Source organism: Scyliorhinus canicula, chromosome 11 (genome assembly GCF_902713615.1).
Source record: "Scyliorhinus canicula chromosome 11, sScyCan1.1, whole genome shotgun sequence".
NCBI classification, from domain to species: Eukaryota; Metazoa; Chordata; class Chondrichthyes; order Carcharhiniformes; family Scyliorhinidae; genus Scyliorhinus; species Scyliorhinus canicula.
Window position 1 is genome coordinate 109167899 of NC_052156.1, and position 24556 is coordinate 109192454.

The 24556-nt window shown below is 48.2% G+C and overlaps 1 protein-coding gene across 20 annotated transcripts in view; it reads left to right on the forward strand.

The window, feature by feature from the left end:
* Positions 1 to 24556, forward strand: part of c2cd5 (C2 calcium dependent domain containing 5) — a 141422-nt gene that overhangs the window by 99960 nt on the left and 16906 nt on the right. For 19 of the 20 annotated variants that reach the window (XM_038811056.1, XM_038811044.1, XM_038811048.1 and 16 more), the window contains 4 exons: positions 262 to 363; positions 9379 to 9429; positions 9583 to 9684; positions 10295 to 10485. In XM_038811056.1, coding sequence (XP_038666984.1) covers positions 262 to 363; positions 9379 to 9429; positions 9583 to 9684; positions 10295 to 10485 — 446 coding nt within the window. The remainder of the gene's footprint in view (positions 1 to 261; positions 364 to 9378; positions 9430 to 9582; positions 9685 to 10294; positions 10486 to 24556) is intronic. The other variant, XM_038811043.1, reaches the window with a different exon arrangement.

Here is a 24556-nt window from a genome sequence, read left to right on the forward strand (position 1 = left end):
TAGTAAAACTTTCAAAAGGAATTGTATAAAGACTTGAAAGAAAAGAAAATTGCTGGGCTACGTGCAACGGGCATAAAAGTGGGATCAATTGGATAGGTCAAAGTCAGTACAATCACATTGGGTTAAATAGATTCCTTCTGTGCTGCATTATTCTATGATATTTGTTCAACTGGTCATGAAGCAGAATTCCTCAGTTTTGATTTCCTTAAAAATCTTCACTTAATTGAAATTAATTGTTTCTGTTTCATCATTGGTCTAAAGCTTCTGTAGAAAATGAAGACCAACTCCAGTTTACTTTGGAACTCTGCATGGAATCGCAGTCCAGTCAATCTGCTCTGCACTTTTCGCCTTGTAAGACTATGGGTAAGGCAGCGTACAGCACATTTAAAAGCAATTTAAATGGAATATTTTTGTGACCCAAATGCATGTTAAACTATAAACTATACTATAACATCATTATAGTACCACATTTTACTTCAAAATTATGTGAGAAACTGTTCTTCCAAGCGGCCGGTTTCCACAATGGTGAAAACCAGTTAAAAGCATTCATTTCAAGTCCCAGTCTCTAAGTGTTACTTTTGAATCTTGCCCAGCGGATCAATGTGGAAAATGTGGCCAGGTGAACGAAGATGTTAATACAGGTGAATCTGGTGAACGATAATGCTATTGATACTAGGATGCCTGTAGATTGTACCAACCTTGTCTTCGTGAGAAGGGATATGCTTTAGAGCAAAAAAGGAAAACCATGCCTTATTAAAAATGTGTTTAATCTTGCAGACGTAGCGTTATAAGATGCTTTTTTGCTTCCCTTTAATGTGACAGGAGAGCCTGCTTGGTCCTCACGATCTCACTTGCATTGTCATTCAATGTGACATTTCTGCTCAGGATTTGGCCGCCATGTCTAGTCTTCAAATGCCTTTGAAGTTTTGAGGGTTTTAAGCTTTCATTTGCCAGTACTTCTCTGTATATAACACACATGAACTTTGCCTCCTGCTTTGCATTGGCACAATTAACAATCCCAAACCAGGGGCAACACGGTGGCGCAAGTGGTTAGCACGGTTACCTCACAGCGCCGAGGTCCCAGGTTCGATCCCGGCACGGGGTCACTGTCCGTGAGGAGTTTGCGTGTTCTCCCCGTGTGTGCGCATGGGTTTCGCCCCCACATCCCAAAAGATGTGCAGGATAGGTAGTTTGGCCATTAAGGGGTAATTTAGCCCCTTAATTGGAAAAAATGAATTGGATACTCTAAATTTATTTTTTAAAAAGAAAAAAAATCCCAAACTTCAAGAAATCATCTTTATACTGCTTTGTTCCTGATTTCAGCTTCTCCTTTGTGGGTTGTTTACCAGAGGCCCTGGAGCTCACACCAGCATTGCTGGCAGCGACAAAATGGACAAATCTCTTGTGTCCAGAGCACGTGACGTCAGTGTATGGGCTGCATGGCCTAGTCTCTGCCGCCGCTTCTGGAGAGAAGACTCCGGAATCTGCTCTTGGGTCAGCGCACTGACGTCAGGAGGAGGCGGTCTGCCTTGCTCCACTCTGGTCCTGCGCACTGCTGAGGGGGCACACATGAGCAGGACAGCCGGCATTTTTGAAAACCGGTCGCAGCCGGCATTTTTGAAGCCAGCCACAGTAGTTGGATGCTTCTTCCTGCGATCGGGAACGCCACGACCAATGGCCCGCGCCCCTCCTGACACCCACCCATGGCTCACTCGCGGGTCGTGACCCTGAATTTGAAAATGACAGCTTTAAAGGGTGTGCAGCATTTAGTTATACATTTTGATACTAACATGGTCCCAATTTGGAATGTTGACTTCTTTTTGAGCTGGCACATGTGAAGATTTTTCCACAAATCACAATCTTTCAACATTTTTAAATTTTTGCACATCAAATAGTTCTGTATGAGACCTGGAGCGACAACCCAATTTATTTGTTCTGCATGTTCGAAATGGTCGGCTCTGCAACAGTACACCCATTGCAGAAATTACCTAGTCATCCAAAGTGAGTTATGTATTAAAAAAATCCAAATCTGCGTGGCTGGATTTTCTGAGTGCATCATTGCGAAAGCTTCAATCAGTGAAAATATCATGCACCATATCTCTACTTGCTGTACTTGGAACAAATTTGTTCCTATTTTTATTTTTTGTTCATGGGATGTGGGTGCCACTGGCTAGGTCAGCATTTATTTCCCATCCCTAATTGCCCTTGAGCATGCGGTGGTGAGCTGCCTTGAACCATTACAGTCCATGTGTCATAGGCGATCCACGGTGCTATTAAGAAAGGAGTTTCATGATTTTGACCCAGCTTTTAGGAACAGCTAAGAGCTCCAAATCAGGATGGTGAGTGCCAAGGAGCGGAATGTGCAGGTGGTGGTGTTTCTTTGCATCTACTGCCCTTATCCTTCTAGGTGGTAGAGGTCACGTCTCAGAGAAGCCTTGGTGTGTTTCTGCATCCACTGTGTCAGTAGTGGCGGGAGTGAAAATTGAAAATTTGGGCGGGGTGCCAATCAAATAGGCTGCTTTGTCCTGGATGGTGTTGAGCTTCTTGAGTATTGTTGGAGCTGCACTCACCCAGCCAAGTGGAAAATATTCCATCACACTCTTGACTTGTTATTTGTGGATGGTCGACAGGCTTTCTTATCAAGAAGTGTGGTACTCTCTGCAGAATTCACAGCCTTTGAGCTACTCTTGAAGCCACAGTATTTATATTGTTTGTCTGGTTAAGCTTCTGGTTAATGATAAATCCCAAAATGGTGATCGTGGGGATTTAGCAATGACAATGCCATTGAATGTCAAAGGGAGATGGTTAAATTCTGTCTTGTTGGAGAAGGTCATTGTCTGGCACTTGTTTGGCATGAATGTTACTTGCCACTTATCAGCCCAAGCTTGTATATTGTCCAGGTCTTACGGCGTATGGGCAAGACTTTTCACAGTAGCTTCATTGCAGTGTTAATGTAAGTTAACTTGCGACAATAAAGATTATTATTATTATTACTGCTTCAGTACCTGTGGAGTCCCGAGTGGCATTGAACATTGTGCAGTCATCAGTGAACATCCCCACTTCTGACCTAATGATGGAAGGAAGATGGCTGTAGTTGCTGGAGATCAATTATCGGGAGTCCCAGGACATTACTGTAGGAATTACTTGGGGCAGTATCCTACGGCCAACCATCGTTAGCTGTTTCATCAATGACCTTCCTTCCATCATTAGGTCAGAAGTGGGGATGTTCACTGATGACTGCACAATGTTCAATGCCACTCGGGACTCCACAGGTACTGAAGCAGTAATAATAATAATAATCTTTATTGTCGCAAGTTAACTCACAGTTCTAACATTAACAGATTATATGCAGTTTCTTAAATTTAACACACGAGGTCCCATTAAACGACACTTGACATTAAAATACAGCTCTCATTCCACTTACATATCCAGGCAAAGGCAGCACTTTCATTTTGGAAGCAATCTTTCGTCTGTTACGACATCTCTTGCAGAATCCTTTTTTCAAAGCTTTCTGACTCCATGGCAGTTTGCATCATCTGTTTCATGGCTGCTTCCATCTTTTAACAAGCACACTTCATGACCTGACTGGCTGCTCTCCACAGCCTTCTGCTTCCAGGTTTCCTAACCTGCCTCCTTGGCTGCCCATCTGCTTCTGTCTTTGTTCCCAAACGAGTTTAAGTCTGAATGGGAGCATGTAACTCAGCCAGATATGGGTGTATCCCTTTGTGTTCGGGCTAACAGCATTTTCCTTCAATCTGTTTAAACCTTTACATTATCTGCTTCATTTTTGGACCCCATTTCTGAACCAAAATTTCTAATGTTTCCTTATCATGATACCATCATCTCTGGTAGGTCTCTCGTATCGGTAGGACAGACCCAGGGATGATAATGATTGTGTCTGAGACAATGTCTGTAAGGTATGATTTTGTGAATGTGGCTATGTCAGGCTCTTGCTTGACTAGCCTGTGGGACAGTTCTCCCAATTTTGGCACAAATCCCCGGATCTTCATAAGAAGGACTTTGCAGGGTCAACAGGGCTGGGTGTGCCGTTGCCCTTTCTGCTGCCTCGATCAATGCCGGGTGGTCCGTCCGCTTTTGTTTCTTTTTCCCCCAGACTGGTTTGATACAACTGAGTGGCTTGCTAGGCCTTTTTAAGAGGGCATTTAAAAGTCAACCACATGGTGTGTCTGGCATCTCAGCTGAACCAGGTAGGACAGGAGATTTTCTTCCACAAAGAACAATAAATATATATATTTTTTAAAGTTCATTTACGGGATGTGGGCGTTGCTGGTTAGACCAGCATTTATTACCCATCCCTAGATGCCCTTCAGAAGGTGGTGGTGAGTTGTCTTCTTGAACCGCTGCAGTCCTTGAGGTGTAGGCACACCCACTGTGCTGTTAGGGAGGGAGTTCCAGGATGTTGTCCCAGGGAGAATGAAAGAATGGCAATATATTTCCAAGTCAGGGTGGTGAGTGATTTGGAGGGGAACCTCCGGTGGGGTTCCCAAGTGTCTGCTGCTCTTGTCCTTTTACGTGATAGTGGTCGTGGGTTGGAAGGTGTTGTCTAAGGAACCGTGGTGAGTTACTGCAGTGCATCTTGTAGATGGTACACAGGGCTGCCACTCTTTGTCGGTGGTGGAGGGTTTGAATGTTTGAGGAAGGGGGAGCAATTAAGCGGGCTGCTTTGTCCTGGATGGTGTCGAGCTTCTTGAGCGTTGTTGGAGCTGCACTCATCCAGACAAGGGGAGAGTATTCCATCACACTCCTGACAGACATTGGGGGAATCAGGGGGTGAGATACACGTCTTGGGATTCCTAGCCTTTGATCTGCCCTGGTAGCCACAGTATTAAAATGGCTATTCCAGTTGAATTTCTGATCAATGGTAAACCCCAGGATGTTGATAGTGGGGGATTCAGTGATGGTAATGCCTTTGAATGTCAAGGGGCGATGATTAGATTCTCTTTTGTTAGAGATGCTCACTGCCTGGCACTTGTGCAGTGCGAATGTAACTTGCCATTTGTCAACCCAAGCCTGGATATTGTCCAGGACTTGCTGCAATTGGACATGGGCTGCTTCATTATCTGAGGAGTCGCGAATGGTGCAGAACATTGTGCAGTCATCTGCAAACATCAGCACTTCTGACTTTATGATGGAAGGGAGATCATTGGTGAAGCAGCTGAAGATGGTTGGCCCTAGGACATTACCCTGAGGAACCCCTGCAGTGGTGTCCTGGAGTTGAGATGTTTGACCTCCAACCACCACAACCATCTTCCTTTGTGCCAGGCATGACTCTAACCAGTGGAGAGTATTTCCTCTGACTCCCATTGACTCCAGTTAAGCTAGGGTTCCTTGATGCCATACTCAGTCAAATGCTGCCTTGATGTCAAGGGCAGTCACTCTCACCTCACCTCTGGCATTCAGCTGTTCTGTCCATGTTTGAACCAAACATATGATAATCAATGATTTCATGGTCACCACTAGAATAGCTTTTCAATATCAGATTCATTGACTGGATTGGATTGGATTTGTTTATTGTCACGTGTACCGAGGTACAGTGGAAAGTATTTTTCTGCGAGCAGCTCAACAGATCATTCAGTACATGGAAGAAAAGGGAATTAAACAAAATTCGAGAAAATACATGAGAATACATAATAGGGCAACACAAGATATACAATGTAACTTCATAAGCATTGACATCGGTTGAAACAGACAGGGTGTAGTGTTAATTAGGTCAGTCAATAAGAGGGTCATTTAGGAGTCTGGTGACAGTGGGGAAGAAGCTGTTTTTGAGTCTGTTCGTGCGTGTTCTCAGACTTCTGTATCTCCTGCCCGATTGAAGAAGTTGGAAAAGTGAGTAAGCCGGGTGGGAGGGATCCTTGATTATGCTGCCTGCTTTCCCCCGGCAGCAGGAGGTGTAGATGGAGTCCATGGATGGGAGGCAGGTTCGTGTGGTGGACTGGGCGGTATTCACGACTCTCTGAAGTTCCTTGCGGTCCTGGGCCGAACAGTTGCCATACCAGGCTGTGATGCAGCCAGATAGGATGCTTTCTGCAGTGCATCTGTAAAAGTTGGTAAGGGTTAATGTGGACATGCCGAATTTCCTTAGTTTCCTGAGGAAGTATAGACGCTGTTGTGCTTTCTTGGTGATAGCGTCGATGTGAGTGGACCAGGATAGATTTTTGGTGATGTGCACCCCTAGGAATTTGAAACTGCTAACCATCTCCACCTCGGCCCCGTTGATGTTGACAGGGGTGTGTACAGTACTTTGCTTCCTGAAGTCGATGACCAGCTCTTTAGTTTTGTTGGCATTGATGGAGAGATTGTTGTCGTTACACCATGCCACTAGGTTCTCTACCTCCCTCCTGTATTCGGACTCATCGTTATTCGAGATCCGACCCACTATGGTCGTATCGTCAGCAAACTTGTAGATGGAGTTGGAACCAAGTTTTGCCACGCAGTCGTGTGTGTGTACAGGGAGTAGAGTAGGGGGCTAAGTAAGCAGCCTTGCGGGGCACCGGTATTGAGGACTATTGTGGAGGAGGTGTTGGTGTTCATTCTTACTGATTGTGGTCTGTTGGTCAGAAAGTCAAGGATCCAGTTGCAGAGTGGAGAGCCAAGTCCTAGGTTTTGGAGCTTTGATATGAGCTTGGCTGGGATTATGGTGTTGAAGGCGGAGCTGCAGTCAATAAATAGGAGTCTGATGTAGGAGTTCTTGTTTTCGAGATGCTCTAGGGATGAGTGTAGGGCCAGGTAAATGGCGTCTGATGTGGACCGGTTGCGACGGTATGCGAATTGAAGTGGGTCAAGGCGTTCCGGGAGTATGAAGGTGATGCGCTTCATGATCAGCCTCTCAAAGCACTTCATTACAACTGACATCAGGGCCACCGGGCGGTAGTCATTGAGGCATGTTGCCTGGTTCTTCTTTGGTACCGGTATGATGGTGGTCTTCTTGAAGCAGGTGGGGATCTCGGAGTGGAGTAGGGATAGGTTAAAGATGTCTATGAATACCTCTGCCAGATGGTATGTGCACGCTCTAGTGCACGACCAGGGATCCCGTCCGGGCCCGTCGCCTTCCGTGGGTTCATTTTCAGGAAGGCCGATCTGACTTCGGAAACTGTGATGGTGGGTATGGGTGAATTATGGGCTGCTGGGACACTCGACAGCGGATTGTTGGTTACCTGCTCAAACCGAGCATAGAATGCATTAAGTTCATCGGGGAGAAGTGCGCTGCTGCCAGAGATACTGCTCGGCTTCGCTTTGTAGCCCGTTATGTTGTTTAGTCCTTGCCACAACCGCCGAGAGTCTGTGACTAGCTTAGTTTGATATTCTCTCTTGGCATCTCGGATGGCTTTGCGGAGGTCGTACCTGGATTTCTTGTATTGGACAGGGTCGTCTGCCTTGAACGCCTCAGATCTGTCCTTCAGTAGGGAGTCAATCTCGCGGTTGAGCCATGGTTTCCGGTTGGGGAATGTACGTACTGCTTTCTTTGGCACGCAGTCGTGCACACATTTGCTGATGAATTCTGTGACGGTGGTGGCATACTCATTTAAGTTAGTCGCTGAGTTCTTAAATATGGACCAGTCCACTGTCTCTAAGCAGTCACGTAAGAGCTCTTCTGTCTCATCGGACCAGCACTGCACAACCTTCTTAGCTGGATTCTCCCGCTTGAGTTTCTGCTTGTAAGCCGGGAGAAGAAGCACAGTCTTATGGTCTAATTTCCCAAAATGCGGTCGGGGGATGGAACGGTAGGCGCCCTTGATTTTTGAGTAGCAGTGGTCAAGAGTGTTGTCGACCCTGGTGGGACAGGAGATGTGCTGGTGGAATTTTGGCAGTACACTCTTGAGTTTGGCTTTGTTGAAGTCTCCGGCCACAATGAACAAGGCCTCCGGGTGTTCTGTTTCATAGTTGTTTATGACTGTGCACAGTTCATCCAGCGCCTTCCTCACTTCTGCCTGGGGTGGGATGTAGACCGCTGTGATAATGGCTGAAGTGAACTCACGTGGAAGATAGTATGGGCGGCACTTTACGGTCAAGTATTCCAGGTCTGGGGAGCAGTAGGTCACCAGGGTCACCACATCCAAGCAGCAGGAGGAGTTGATGAGGAGGCAAACCCCTCCACCCTTCGCTTTGCCTGATGACGCAGTGCGGTCCACCTGGTGGATTGAGAAGCCTTCAGGTTGTATGGCACAGTCCGGTGAGGCGGGGGTGAGCCACGTCTCTGTGAAACAGAGCACACAGCAGTCTCTTACTTCCCTCTGAGAGGTAAGTCTGGCGTTAAGTTCATCCAGCTTGTTTTCAATCGCTTGGACGTTTGCCAGGAGTATGCTGGGGAGAGGGGTCTTGAAACTGCGTTGCTTCAGTCTAACCTGCAGACCGCTGCGTTTCCCTCGCTTCCTCGGTCGGCGGCTGCTGCTGGATGATCCTGGGATCCGATGGGAGACGTCAGCCCTTGTGGAAGGTAGGTGGTTGCGTCTGGCGGGGTCCAGGGCACTAGCGGTGTCAAGGGCGCTGTTTACGTTTCCGGGGTCACGTCTGGTAGGGTCCCGGGCGCTGGTTGAGGTAGAGGGGTTGCTGTAGGGGCAAGTTTGCGATCCGGATGGGTCCCGGCGTTCTGCGGGCGCGGGAATACCTTGATTGATTTCAAGTTCCTCCAGTTGCCATGGTGGGATTTCAACTCATGATCCCCAAGCATTAACCTGGGCCTCTGGATTACTAGTCCAGTGACATTACCACTACGCCCATCACCTCCATTAATTTAGATTAATGTTCCATGCGAAATACTGTGCTAATGCTTTGCAAAGCCAACAACTGAAATTACCAATAGGTGGCACTCCAGTGATATGTTCTGAAAATACACATAAGAAAGAATGTGTTTTGGAAAAATTGTAGCACTGAACGATAGCACTGGTGCACACTCGTTACATGTGCCATTTATCATTGATCTTTCCAGGCTGCCCCATTTCCTTAGTTACTGAATAAAAGTGATGTGACTTAAGCTGTGTACCTGTAAGTCCTAAAATGACGAATGAAAAGGAATGCTATGCACTCAGTTTCTGCATTTAGGACATAAACAAGGCTGCAGTGTCTTATGCTTGAAATATGCTGTTCAATGTGCATATTAGTTTCAATCACATGATGTACAGTTTTTTTCCTTGACCGCCTGTATCTAATCAATTGGATTACTTCCTTTGAATCTATTTTGAATTCTTTGGTTAAATTATAAACTTCAGAACTGTAGAATTGTATTTTAAGATGGCTTGCCAAGATGGTGATAAAGGTCTTACACTTTGCCATCATCTATATATATGATGACAGAATCCTTTGGTGTGCTGTTGCATAAAGATTATTCAATATTTAACCACTAAATATTTTCCTCAGGGATCACAGAAAGTGGCAACTTGCAGCAAGTCACTCCAGCAGCACAAAGAGGTGAGTAAACCAGGCTGTTAACTCAGCCAAGAAAAGGGTCTTTGTTCTCTTTTTCAGACCCTTAATGCAGTGATGATTGGTTCATCAGAGGAGCATTGCACTGGGCAATAGACGTCATCCATTTTTCTTTTTCTTTTCTGTGTGTGTTTTTAGCCACCTCAGTTGATTACAGTTCCTTTGCAGACAGATGCAGCAGCTGGATAGAGTTCATTAAACAGAAAGCTCAGACCATAAGGCGTGGATCAATTAAAACAAGTAGGCACAAGTTACAGTTTATCATGGTGATAATAATCTGAGACATGCCTATGATCCCCAGTGGTGAAGGATGGACTGTCCTACCCAGTAATGGCATTGCAAATCAATGGCACACGCAATTTGAGTGTGAAAGCTGCACCTTTGTCCAGAGAATGTTTAACAGAAATTAGTAATCTTTCACCTTGAGATGAACTTGTGAAAATAGTGCATTCTGCTAAAGTAACATCTTTCACACTCTTGATCAAAACTTCCCTTCAGCAAATAAATAATTTCCTTGATTTCTTTTGATATTAAGGTACCACCAATGCAGCCATCGCTATTAAAATGCTCCCTTGTGGGTGAAAAAAATTAGCCTGTCAATGGAATGCCACTTCCTTTTTTAAAAAAAACCATTCCAGCTGTTTATGCCTCTTTTTTTGCATGTTCTGCATGATCACCTACTCTTTAATGTAGCTCATGCCTGCTCCATCACTGAGCTTCAGGTGCTGAAAATATCACTTTACAGCTGCTCTGAAAAAGTGTGACAAAATGCACATATACATCTAAACAAGTTGGTCTTTCACTACTAATTGCATTCTCCTTTTTTCTGTCTCTCTTCCACCCATTGTAGTTGCTTCACTTGATAAAGCGAGCCCACTGGCTGAAGCCCATACACACCATCGCTCACCAATATCATGCACAACCTCCACAGTCACTGTTGTGGAAATGACCCCACTCTCCTTCATTCCTGGTGCCAAAATAGCTAAATACCTTGGAATCATCAACATGTTCTTCATTCGGGAAACCACTTCGCTGCGTGAGGTGAGCAGCAAATCTGAGAGCGGGAGCTGTACAGAGAGATGAAATCAAGTCTCTCGTGTTGTGTTGCATAAAATGGAAAAAAATTGCTTTAGGCTGTGTTTTACCTTCATACTGTGAAACCTTCCAGAAAATTACTGGTGACAATTCTGTACCTATCCAGGTGATATTAAGCACAGAATTATTTAATTAATTCGAAAAAGGAATCTTTTGCAATGGCCTCCCATCAATTCTGTTTTCAACTGTTGCAGTAATATCAGAACATTATTTGGAGAAGTAGCTTTTTGTGAAGTGACTGACTTTTTGCAATGTGCACTGCCTACTGCATCAATCCCATTGGACTCCTTTCCCAAGGACTGAACTAGTATGATGTGGAAAAGTAGATTGGGTGTGATGCATGCCAATCGGTTCACCTATCGAGAAAACTGAAAAGACTCTAAAAACTGAAAGCCCAAGCATGGGAATTAAAACCTTCCTAGAAAACACACACTCAGCTCACCTTATTCAATCCCTGCGGTCAAAAAAACAATATTTCCGTACAATTTCCTTGCCTGACAGCAATTTAAGAAAAACAGTTGATTTTAAATTTACGTTGTCCTTTCTAAAGCCACGTCATGTAAAAAGATATAACATAGGAGGATTCCTCTTGGAAGATGACTGAGCTTTGTTTGTGTCATACAGCCCAGAGGCCTTTGGAATCTCCTCTTATCATCTGGTTTGAATTTAAACCCCGGTGGTCGCACCTTCCACACTCGCGAGGGCTGCTTTAATAGTATATGGTGATGTAAGCCACTAAAGATATGCACTTGTGTTTGAAAGGCACATGAGACCATTTTCCTCATCAGTTCAGCTTTCAAATGCAAATATGGTTTTTCTGTCATCATCCATAAAGATGCACAGTAATTTATCAAATACGTGCCCAAGTTATGATATCTTCCCCTGCTCTGTTGTGTTTACCCTTACTGTTGGATCCAATTTTTAGTTCTTTCTCTTTTGTTAGTAGCAGCTATCTCACTCAGAAAGAAGTAGAATTGTCATTCATTCATCTTCTATTCACTTGAAAATATTTTGGGTTCTCTTATTCACTCTAGGCTGAGAGAGGGACAATTCCTTCAAAACGTTATTGAATTTACGCAGATTTATCCTGTAGTTTCAATGTGAAAGATCATTGTACAATTTTTCACAAATTATTTTGCATATCAACCTATTTACTGCTTTGTCTTGGATTTGATGCTCTGTTGCTTGTATTTCACTTCTCACCTCTCGAGCACTCTTCCTTCCCAAATCTCTATCCCAATATTACAGCACTTCTCGACCCCTCTACTCTCAGGCCACCACGCCGGGCTTATCTTCCTCTTAGATAAGCCTATAGCTTCGCAACGTGCCTTAGTAGATGACCTCTGAAGGGTTAATCAAGGCACTAGCCACTGGTTCTTATGAGCAGTTGTCCCATTTTGCCCTGACCTATGCTCCCTCGCTGATCTTTTTGGCCAGTCTGCTGGCTGGGAGTTGTTACTGTGAACTCTACCAGTGCGGACCGACCTTCTCCGCATCCCCTCTAGAATGTCTGTTCCCTTGCGAATAAAGCCTATGCAATCAATTAGCTTATTTTGAATGATTACATTGACATCACAGCCTTGATAAAAACCTTACTGAAGAATGATGACACCTTCCCCCTAATTGAAACCTCGTGGCCCAACTGTCTCTTTCGCCATTTGCCTCGTCTAGTTCTGGGCACCATACTTGAGGAAGGACCTTGAAGGCATTGGCGAAAGTACTGAAGAGATTCACAAGAATGATTCTAAAAATAAGCAATCTCATAATGAGGATTGATTGGAGAGGTTGGGGTTGTTTTGCTTGGAGAAAATAAGACTAAGAGGAGACTTGATGGAGATATTCAAAATCCTCCGGGGTTTGGACAGAGTAAATGGTGAGTGAGAAACTTCCTTCTCAAGACTACGTCAAGAACTAGAGGGAACAGATTCAAATTAGTAGGTTCAAGGGGTAGAAGTGATGTAAGTAAAATATATTTTCAGCCAGAAGGTAATTGGAGCATGGAACAAACCTCCTGAGAGGGCAATGGAGGCAGGTTCAACTGAGTATTGCTATCTCTAAAGAAAGAATATGCAAGGTTACGGGGATAAGGCCAGGGGAAGGTGACCAGGTAGAATGCTCTTTCAGAGAACCGGTACAAACACGATGGGCTCAATGGCCTCATTCCGCACTGTAAAGATTCTATGACCATCACTGTGGCTCTTGTGACCAATTTACACTGTGGTCTGTCTCCTTTCTCCGATGCCACCATATCCCTTTTTGAGTACCTCGCATTGTTTCACCCCTTGCACCTCATTTAAAATCCTCATTCTCTACTACCCACCCAGGTACCAGGCCAATTTTCTTAAGGAGTTAGCTTCGCTGCAATCCTCTATCAGTCTTTGCACCAAGTGCTTTATCATACTCCGTGTGATATGTTCCCTTAATCTTTTCATAGAATTTATAGTGCAGAAGGCTATTCGATCCATCGAATCTGCACCGGCTCTTGGAAAGAGCACCCACTTAAGCCACACCTCCACCCCATCCCAGTAACCCCACCCAATCTACGGGCAATTTAGCATGGCCAATCCACCTAATCTGCACATTTGGATTGTGGGAGGAAACCAGAGCACCTGGAGGAAACCCACGCAGGTACGGGGAGAATGTGCAGATTCCGCACAGACAGTGACCCAAGCGGGAATCGAACCTGGGATCTGGAGCTGTGGAGCGACTGTGCTACCGTGTCGCCCTTCATGTCAATTCTGCAACCCATTATCCATTTTGTTCCATGTCAACTCTGCAGCCCATTATCATGACCATCCACAACCACCTCACTTGACCCCTTTGCATGCATAATATCAATCACAGAAAAGGCTATCTTTGATCACTTTGTTGTATTGCTCTCCACCCAACATCTTGCTTGCTCTTCCAAATCATATGTCCCATTCTATCTATCCTCGGAGAAAAACTCTCTCCAATTCATTTTCAGCTACAATCTCCAGATCCCAATTTTGGCCCTCCTTGTACACCACAACACTGATCTGCTCAACCAAACCCTCACCTCAATCTTTGATGCCCCGGTTCCCAATGAAGCTACTTACTTTCTCTCACTTTGACCGTTGCCCTACATAATTGTAGTGCAACTTAACGTTGTACTCTGATCCCCATGCAATAAAGACCGACATGCCATTTGGCTTCCTAATTGCTTGCTGTACTTGCAGGCTGATTTATTGAGTTCAGAGAACACATCAGCACAGAAACAGGCCCTTCGGCCCTCCATGCCTGTACCGGTCATGAAAATGAAAATCGCTTATTGTCACGAGTAGGCTTCAAATGAAGTTACTGTGAAAAGCCCCTAGTCACCACATTCCGGCGCCTGTTCGGGGAGGCTGGTACCACCCTTGGCCAAAACCCTCCATATCCCTCCATACCCATCCGATCCATGTATTTGTCAAGATGCCTTTTGAATGCCGTTAATTTATCTGCTTCCACAACCTTCTCTGGCAGTGCGTTCCAGGCACTCACCACCCTCTGTGTAAAAACCTGTCTAGCACATCTCCTTTGAAATTTGCCCCACGGACCTTAAACCTATGCCCCCTAGTGACTGACCCCTCCACCCTGGGAAAGAATGCCTGTCCATCCACTCTATCCATGCCTCTCATAATCTTGTAGACCTCTATCAGGTCATCCCTCAACCTCCGTCGTTATAATGAAAATAGTCCAAGTCTATTCAGCCTCTCTATATAGAAAACACCTTCCAGACCAGACAACGTCCTGGTAGGGCAGCACCGTGGCGCAGTAGTAGCACTGCAGTCTCATGGCGCCGAGGTCCCAGGTTCGATCCTGGCTCTGGGTCGCTGTCCGTGTGGAGTTTGCATTCTCCCCGTGTTTGTGTGGGTTTCGCCCCCACAACCCAAAGATGTGCAAGGTAGGTGGATTGAACATGCTAAATTGCCCCTTAATTGGAAAAAATTAATTGAGTACTCTAAATTTATTTTTTAAAAACATCCTGTTAAATCTCCTCTGCACACTCTCCAAAGCCTCCACATCCTTCCAGTAGTGTGGCGACCAGAATTGTGTGCAATATTCCAAGTGCGGCGTTACCAAGGTTTATACAATTGTAGCATGACTTGCCAATTTTTATATACTCTATGCCCTGTCCATTGAAGGCAAGCATTCGATATGCTTTCTTGACTACCTTGTCTACTTCTGTTCCCACTTTCAAAGATCTGTGACCTGTATACCCTGATCTCTCTGACTTTGTATATTCCTAAGAGTTTTGCCATTAACTGTATATTTCCCCTCTGTTAGACCTACCAACATGTATTATCTCACATTTGTCTGGATACAACTCCATTTGCCATTTCGCTGCCCAAGTCTCCAACCTATCTTATGTCCTGCTGTATCCTCTGACAATCCTCAACACTAACTGCTACTCCACCAACCTTGGAATCAACTGCGAACTTACAACGGAGGCCCCAGCACCGATTCCTGTGGAACACCACTAGTCCCAACCTTCCATTCATAAAAACATCCTTCTGCTGCTACCTTCTGCCTTTGTGACCGAAACAGTTCTGTATCCATCTTCCCACCTCACCTCTGATCCCGTGTGACTTCACCTTTTATACCAGTCTGCCATGAGGCACCTTTCAACGGCTTTACTTTTTAAAAAAAATAATTTTTATTAAGATTTTCACAAAATATAAACAACAAAACAATATTAACAAACCAACCATGGTAAAAACCCAAGAACAACAACCACCCAACTACAAAAACAAAAAAAGCAAACAACAAAAAGGAAAGAGATAACACCCGCCACATCCAACAAACCCATGTACACAATTCTCCCTCCCACCGAACCAAACCCCCCCCCCCCCGGGGTTGCTGCTGCTGCCGGCCTATTTCCCTACCGTTCCGCCAGGAAGTCCAGGAAGGGCTGCCACCGCCTAAAGAACCCCTGTACTGATCCCCTCAGCGCAAATTTCACCTTCTCCAATTTGATGAACCCCGCCATATCATTGATCCAGGCCTCCACGCTTGGGGGCCTCGCATCCTTCCATTGAAGCAAGATCCTCCGCCAGGCTACTAGGGACGCAAAGGCCAGAACACCGGCCTCTTTCGCCTCCTGCACTCCCGGCTCCACTGCAACCCCAAAAATTTCGAGTCCCCAGCCTGGCTTGACCCTGGATCCCACCACCCTCGACACCGTCCTTGCTACCCCCTTCCAAAACACCCCCAGCGCTGGGCATGCCCAAAACATATGGGTGTGGTTCGCTGGGCTCCCCGAGCACCTAGCACACCTGTCTTCGCCCCCGAAAAACCTACTCGTCCTAGTCATGTGGGCCCTATTCAGCACCTTGAACTGTATGAGGCTAAGCCTCGCACAGGAAGAGGAGGAATTCACCCTTTCCAGGGCATCCGCCCACGTCCGCTCCTCAATCTCCTCACCCAGCTCTCTTCCCATTTACCCTTCAGCTCCTCCACCGAGGCCTCGTCTACCTCCTGCATTACGCGGTATACGTCCGAAATCCTCCCTCCTCCTACCCACACCGAGAGCACCCTGTCCCGTACCCCACGTAGGGGCAGCAAAGGGAACCCCTCCACCTGCCGCCTGGCAAACGCCCTAACCTGCATGTACCTAAACATGTTCCCCGGGGAACCTCGTTGGAGGGAGCGGCAACGGCGCCGTTACCAGCGCCTCCAGGCTCCACTGCTCTTGTTGACCTGGACTTGGGTAAACAAGGCGATGTCTGCAGATGACATGAAACTTGAAGATGTGATGAAAAAATGAAGATGATAGTGGTAGATGTCAGGAGGGCATAGATAGACAAATGAAATGCGCAGACATATGACAGATGCAGTATAACACAAAGAATCATGAAATATTGCAGTTTGAAAAGAGATACAATAATAATCATATGGTACAATTGAAATAGGTATATAAGATCATTGAGACCTGGGGTTGTGTGAACACAAATCTTTGAGCCAACAGGATAAATTGAGAAAGCTGTTGGAGAAGAATACAGGATCCGTGGCTCTATAAATAGATGTGGAAGGTACAAAAGCGGCTAGGCCTCAGTTTTAGAGTATTATACCAAAATGGGGCACCACACTTCAGGAAGCTCCTCAAAGCTTGAGTATGTAGAGGAGATTTACAAGAATGCAAAACTTTAATTATCTAGAGAGACTAAAGAAGCAGGGATTTGTTCTTCTTGGAGCAGAGAAGTTAAGGGGAAATTTAATAGAGGTGGTCAAATACTTTGATATTGAGTAAATAAGGAGAAATTGTTTCCAGTGGCAGAAGGGTGTGTAGCCCAGAGGAGATAGATTAAAGCTGTTAGTAATAGAACCAGAAACATGGTGAGAGGAAATATCTTTACACTGAGTTATGATCTGGGACGCAGTGTCTAAAAGGTTGTTGGAGGGAGATTTAGTAAAACTTTCAAAAGGAATTGTATAAAGACTTGAAAGAAAAGAAAATTGCTGGGCTACGTGCAACGGGCATAGAAGTGGGATCAATTGGATAGGTCAAAGTCAGTACAATCACATTGGGTTAAATAGATTCCTTCTGTGCTGCATTATTCTATGATATTTGTTCAACTGGTCATGAAGTATACTGGTATACCTCGTTGGAGGGAGCGGCAACGGCGCCGTTACCAGCGCCACCAGGCTTTCAAAGGCTTTACTGAAGTCCATGTAAATAACATCCACTGTCCCCATATCAATGATCTTTGACACGTCCTCAAAACATGCCATCAAGTTAGTGAGTCACGACCTTCCCTTCACAAAACCACGCTGTCTATCGCTAATAAGTCCATTTGTTTCCAAATGGGTATAAATCCTGTCTCTGAGAATTCTCTCCAATAATTTACCTACCAACATGAGGCTTCCTGGATTATCCCTGCTACCATTCTTAAACAGTGGTACCACATTAGCTATTCTCCAGTCCTTTGGGACAAATACATGAATAGGATGGGAATAGAGGGATACGGACCCAGGAAGTGTAGAAGATTTTAGTTGAGTCAGGCAGCATGGTCGGCACGGGCTTGGAGGGCCGAAGGGCCTGTTCCTGTGCTGTACTTTTCTTTGTTCTTTTGTTCTTTGGCTACAGGTGAGGTCAAGAACAATGAGGATATAAGATGTCAATCAAGGCCCCAGCAATTTCCTCCATTGCTTCCCTCAGTATTCTGGGGTAAATCCCATCCGATCCAGGAGACTTATCTACCCTAATGTATTTTTAAAAACCCAATACCTCCTCCTTTGTGATGTCAACATGACCCAGACTGATGACTTCCGGTTGCGGTGATGCGGAGCTAAGCCGCACGTTCGATAGCTCCCGCTTTTTTTGGTCTTTTGGGCTCTTTTAAGGGCCCGTAGTGGTGCTGGTTGGACTTTTCCCCGTGTGGGAACATTCTCTCTAAGATTCTCCACCGGTGGATGGCCTGGACTAGGAGTGGAGCGGTCAAAAAATCGGCTTTGGTGCAGAGGCAGAAGAAGCAAGATGGCGGCGGGCAGGGAAGCAGCAGCAGCGTGGCAGCAGTGGGCGCGAGAGCAGCAGGAGCTGCTTCAGTGCTCCTTTAAGGAGCTGAAGGCAGAGATTCTGGAGCCGTTTAAGGCCTCCCTGGACAAGCTCATGGTGACTCAGACGGCTCAGGGTGCGGAGATCTGAGAGCTTCGGTGATGCAACCATCAATTCACCAGACACGTGCTTTCAGATATGAACAGTGATTTTAATCTACTTACTACAGAGCCAGCCTGTTACCCGTTGATGAACTCTCGATGAACTGCAGGCTGACTCGGGACAAGGGTATTTATGCAGCAGCACGGGGGGAGGAGTCGTGGGCGGAGCCAAGGGTGGAGCCCTGTGCAAACTCCTGAGCATTCCCAGAGCTACTCCCCCTAGTGGTCGGATAACGCTACTGTGCTTACAAAGGTATTGGTAAATACAGTGTGAATTACCAAGTTACATTCACCACATTCGGCAAAAGGCCTCGGAGGGCGAAGACGAACTCCTGGGCCTGGCAGTGAAGGTGGAGTCGCACGAGGCTCTCCATAAGAAGTGGTCAGCGAGGATGGAGGTGATGGAGAACCAGGCCCGTCGGAAGAACCTGCGGATCCTGGGCCTCCTGGAGGGGCTGAAAGGTTCGGATTTGGGGGCCTATGTGGTCATGATGCTGAACATGCTAATGGGTGCGAGGTCGTTCCAGGGGCCTTTGGAGCTGGAGGGTGCCCATTGGGGGCTGATGAGGAAACCCAGACCGAACGAGCCGCCTCGGGCGGTGCTGGTCCGTTTTCACCGCTTTGTCGACCGCGAGTGTGTGCTGCGTTGGGTGAAGAAGGAGAGGAAGGAGAGGAGTAGCAAGTGGGAGAATGCGGAGGTCAGGATATACCAGGACTGGAGTGCGGAGGTGGCGAAGAGAAGGGCTGGCTTTAACCGTGCAAAGGCAGTGCTCCACAAGAAGTGGGTCAAGTTTGGCTTGTTACAGCCGGCACGCCTGTGGGTCACGTATAAAGATCGCCAGCTATATTTTGACTCCCCGGAGGAGGCCTGGGCTTTTGTTGAGGCAGAGAAGCTGGACTTGAACTGAGGGCTGGGGAATGCTGTATACAGCCCGGAGGCTTTGTCCTCCTGGGTATCCTTTCGCTTTATCGGTTCTGGTCGGGGGGGCAGGGCTTGGGATGGAAACGCGGGCTTTTCTCCTGCACTAGAGGAGCGGTGGGCAGGGCCGGCACTGGGGAGGTGGCTGTGTTGCACTGGGGGGGGTCATTGGGGTGGCAGGAGCAGCCGGGGTCAGCAGGAGTCGGCTGACTTACGGAAGTACAATGGAAGGGGTTACGCAGCTAGGGGAGGTCCTAGCCTGGGGGGGGGGGGGGGGGGGGGGGGGGGGGGGGGTACCGGGTTGCTGCTGGAATGGCCAAGGCAGAGCTGGAATATGTAGAGGGGGTCGGGATGGGGGTCTGTCGCTGTGGGGAACAGGCTGAGCGGGGGGTGCGGGCACGTGGCGGATTGCGGAAGGGTGATGGCTAGTCGACTGGGGAGGGGACTGAATGGGCCGGTCAAACGGGCCCGAGTGTTTGCGCGGCTGAAGGCGGATGTGGCCATGCTTCAGGAGACACACCTGAAGGTGGCGGATCAGGTTAGATTGAGGAAGGGATGGGTGAGCCAGTGTTTCATTCGGGGCTGGATGCAAAAAATCGGGGGGGTGGCGATCCTGGTGGGGAAGAGGGTGTTGTTTGAGGCGTCGAATGTGGTGGCGGGAGGTATGTGATGGTGAGTGGCAAGCTGCAAGGGGAGTGGGTGGTGCTGGTTAATGTGTACGCCCCGAATTGGGACGATGCGGGTTTCATGCGGCGTATGTTGGGCCGGATTCCAGATTTGGAGGCGGGGCGATCTGATAATGGGGGGGGGGGGGGGGGGATTTCAACACGGTGCTGGATCCGCCACTGGATCGATCCAGTTCCAGGATGGGTAGGAGGCCTGCGGCGGCTAAGGTGTTGAGGGGGTTTATGGATCAGATGGGAGGGGTGGATCCATGGAGGTTTGCGAGGGCCAGGGAATTTTCTCTCATGTGCATAAGGCCTATTCCCGGATCGACTTCTTCGTTATGAGTAGGGCGCTGATTGCGAGGGTGGGGGATGCTGAGTATTCGGCGATAGCCAGTTCCGACCATGCCCCGCACTGGGTGGACCTCGAGCTGGGGGAGGAGAGAGACCAGCGCCTGCTTTGGCGCTTGGAGGTGGGGCTGCTGGCGGATGAGGAGGTGGGGGGACGGGTTCGAGGATGTGTTGAGAGGTACCTGGAGGCCAATGACAATGGGGAGGTCCGAGTGGGGACGCTGAAGGCGGTAGTTAGGGGAGAGTTGATCTCCATTTGAGCCCACAGTGGGAGAAGGGAGCAGAGAGAGAGGGAGAGATTGGTAGGGGAGATGGTGAGGGTGGACAGGAGATCCACGGAGGCCCCAGAGGAGGGATTGCTGAGGGAGCGGCGCAGCCTCCAGGCAGAGTTTGACTTGTTGACCACCAGAAAGGCGGAAGCTCAGTGGAGGAAGGCACAGGGTGCGGAGTATGAATATGGGGAGAAGGCGAGCAGGATGCTGGCACACCAGCTCCGTAAGCGGGATGTGGCTAGGGAGATTGGTGGAGTTAAGGATCGGGGAGGAAATGTGATGCGAAGGGGGGTAGACATTAATGGGGTCTTCAGGGACTTTTATGAGAAACTGTATTGGTCCGAACCCCCGGCGGAGGAGGGGGGGATGGGCGCTTTTTGGACGGGCTGAGATTCCCGAGGGTGGAGGAGGGACAGGTGGAGGGACTGGGGGCACCGGTTGAGCTGGAGGAGCTGGTCAAAGGGGTAGGGAGCATGCAGTCGGGGAAGGCGCCGGGGCCGGATGGGTTCCCGGCTGAATTTTACAAGAAGTATGCAGACCTGTTGGTTAGGACCTTTAACGAGGCAAGAGAAGGGGGTGCTTTGCCCCCGTCGATGTCTCGGGCGCTGATCTCCCTGATTCTTAAGCGGGACAAGGATCCCCTGCAGTGTGGGTCATACAGGCCGATCTCACTTTTGAATGTGGACGCCAAGCTGTTGGCAAAGATCTTGGCCGTGAGGATAGAGGACTGTGTGCCGCAGGTTATCCACGAGGATCAAACGGGGTTTGTGAAGGGGAGGCAGCTGAACACCAACATAAGGAGGCTCTTGAACGTTTTAATGATGCTGGCGGTAGAAGGGGAGGTGGAGATTGTGGTGGCGCTGGGCGCGGAGAAGGCCTTTGATAGGGTTGAGTCGGGGTACTTGTGGGAGGTGCTGGAAAGGTTTGGGTTTGGGGAGGGGTTTGTTAGTTGGGTGAGGCTGTTGTATGAGGCCCCGATGGCAAGCGTGGTCACGAATAGGAGGAGGTCGGAGTATTTTCGGCTATTCCGAGGGACGAGGCAGGGGTGTTCCTTGTCCCCACTGCTCTTTGCGCTGGCAATTGAACCCCTTGCTATGGCGCTGAGGGAGTCGGGGAGTTGGAGGGGGCTGGTCCAGGGTGTGGAGGAGCACCGAGTGTCGCTCTATGCGGATGACCTATTGTTGTATGTGGCGGACCCGGTGGGGGGAATGCCGCAGGTGATTGGGATTCTCCGGGAATTTGGGGTTTCTCAGGATACAAGCTCAACTTGGGGAAGAACGAGCTGTTTGTGGTACACCCAGGGGATCAGGAGGGGGGATTGGCAGGCTTCCACTGAAAAGGGCGGAGAGGAGCTTCAGGTACTTGGGGGTTCAGGTGGCCAGGGGTTTGGGGGCCTTGCATAAGCTTAACCTCACAAGGTTGGTGGAGCAAATGGAGGAGGAGTTTAAGAGGTGGGACATGCTGTCTGTGGCGGGTAGGGTACAGTCAGTCAAAATGACGGTGCTCCCGAGGTTTCTGTTCCTGTTCCAGTGCCTCCCCATCCTTATCTCGAAGGCCTTTTTCAGGCGGGTTAACAAGAGCATTACGGGGTTTGTGTGGACGCACGGAACCCCGAGGGTGAGAAGGGTGTTTTTGGAGCGGGGCAGGGATAGGGGGGGGCTGGCGCTGCCCAACCTCTGTGGGTACTGCTGGGCTGCCAATGCAGCGATGGTGCGTAAATGGGTGATGGAGGGGGAGGGGGCAGCATGGAAGAGGATAGAGATGGCGTCCTGTGTGGGCACGAGCCTAGAGGCGCTGGTAATGGCGCCGCTGCCGCTCCCTCCAACGAGGTATACCACGAGCCCGGTGGTGGCGGCTACCCTCAAAATTTGGGGGCAATGGAGGCGGCACAGGGGGGAGGTGGGGGCCTCGATGGGGGCCCCGGTACGGGGCAACCACCGGTTTGTCCCGGAGAGAATTGATGGCGGGTTCCTGAGTTGGCACAGGGCAGGTATCAGGAGGCTGAGGGACCTGTTTGTAGACGGGAAGTTTGCGAGCCTGGGTGCGCTGGAGGGGAAATTCGGGCTCCCCCCGTGGAGCGCCTTTAGGTACATGCAGGTAAGGGCGTTTGTCAGGCGGCAGGTGGCGGAGTTTCCTCTGCTGCCGCCGTGTGGGTCCCAGGACAGGGTGTTCTCAGGGGTGTGGGTTGATGAGGGGAGGATCTCGGCAGCGTACCAGGTGATGCAGGAGATGGATGAGGCCTCAGTCGAGGAGCTGAAGGGTAAATGGGAGGAGTAGCTGGGTGAGGAGATAGAGGAGGGGACGTGGGCGGACGCCCTGGGGAGGGTGAACTCCTCCTCTTCTTGTGCGAGGCTTGGCCTCATACAGTTTAAGGTGCTGCATTGGGCTCACATGACTGGGACAAGGATGAGTCGGTTCTTCGGGAGTGAGGACAGGTGTATCAGGTGCTCAGGGAGCCCAGCAAACCATGCCCATATGTTCTGGGCATGCCCAGCGCTGGGCGAGTTTTGGAAGGGCGTAGCAAGGATGGTGTCGAGGGTGGTAGGATCCAGGGTCAAACCGGGCTGGGGGCTCGCAATGTTTGGGGTTGCAGTGGAGCCATGAGTGCAGGAGGCGAAAGAGGCCGGTGTTCTGGCCTTTGCGTCCCTCGTAGCCCGGCGGAGGATTCTTCTTCAGAGGAAGGATGTGAGGCCCCCAAGCGTAGAGGCCTGGGTCAACGATATGGCGGGGTTTCTTAAATTAGAGAAGGTGAAATTTGCCCTAAGGGTATCAGTGCAGGGGTTTTTCAGGAGGTGGCAGCCATTTCTGGATTTCCTGGCAGAACGATAGGAAAAGACCAGCAGCAACCCGGGGGGGGGGGGGGGGGGGGGGGTTTCGTTGTTTTGGACCTAAGGGACGGGCATAGTTGTTCTATGCTAATGGCGGGCGTTGATTTACTTCTTTCTCTATTGTATACACAGGTGGGGGGGGGGGGGGGGGGTTTGTCGAAGGGGCGGGCGCGTGTTTTGTGCGAATGGCGAGTGTTTATTTACCTCTTCCTTTTTGTATGCGGGGGAGGTGGGTACTGTTTTTTTTTCTATTTTCTGTTCTTTGTAAAAATTTATTTTACTTTTTGTTGTTGATATTTTATGAAAATTTTGAATAAAAATTATTTAATACAAAAAAACATGACTCAGACTATCCACGCACCCATTCCAAAAATCATCTTCCACAAAGTCCTTTTCTCTGGTGAACACTGGTGCAAAGTACTCATTTAGTACCTCGCTCATTTCCTCTGCCTCAACACATTGATTCTCCCCACTGTCCTTAATTGGTCCAATCCTTTCCCAGGCCACCCTCTTGCTTTTTACATATGAATAAAAAGCTTTGGGATGCACTTTAATCCTACTTGCCAAGGAATTTTCGTGACCCCTCTGAGCCCTCTTAATTTCCCGCTTATGTACCTTCCTTCTTCCTTTATACTCCTCGAGGTTTTGACTGTCCCCATCCTTCTAGACTGTACAAAAGCCTTCTTTGTTCTTTTTGATGAGATTCACAATATCTTTTGTTATCCAAGGCTCCCTAAATTTCCCATACTTATCCTTCGTTCTCTCAGGAACGTGACTTTCCTGAAACCTAATCAACTGTTGCTTGAAAGACTGCCACATGTCTGATGTTGATTTACCCTCCAACAGCTGCACCCAATCCAAATTCTTCAATTCTTGTCTTAATGCTATCGTAATTTGCCTTTCCCCAGTGTAGCACCTTACCCTCATCCCTTTCCAGAAGTATCCTAATACTCGTGGAATTGTGGTCATTAATCCCAAAATGTTCCCTACTGAAACCCGAACCACCTGTCCAGGCTCATTAAACAATACCAGGTCTAGTACTGCCCCTTCCCTAGCTTGACTATCTACATTTTGCATCATGAAGCCTTCCTGGATACACCTTACAAACTCTGCCCCATCCAAGTCCCTAGCACTAAGTGAGTCCCAGTCAATATAGTAGAAGTTAAAATGCCCTACCACAACAGCCCTGTTACTTTAGCACTTATCGAAAATCTCTCTACCTATCTGCCTCCTCGCGCAGGCAGTTAGGGGGCCTGTGATAAACCCTCAACATTGTGATTACCCCCTTCCTGTTCCTGCGCTCTACCTAAATTGCCTCATTGTATG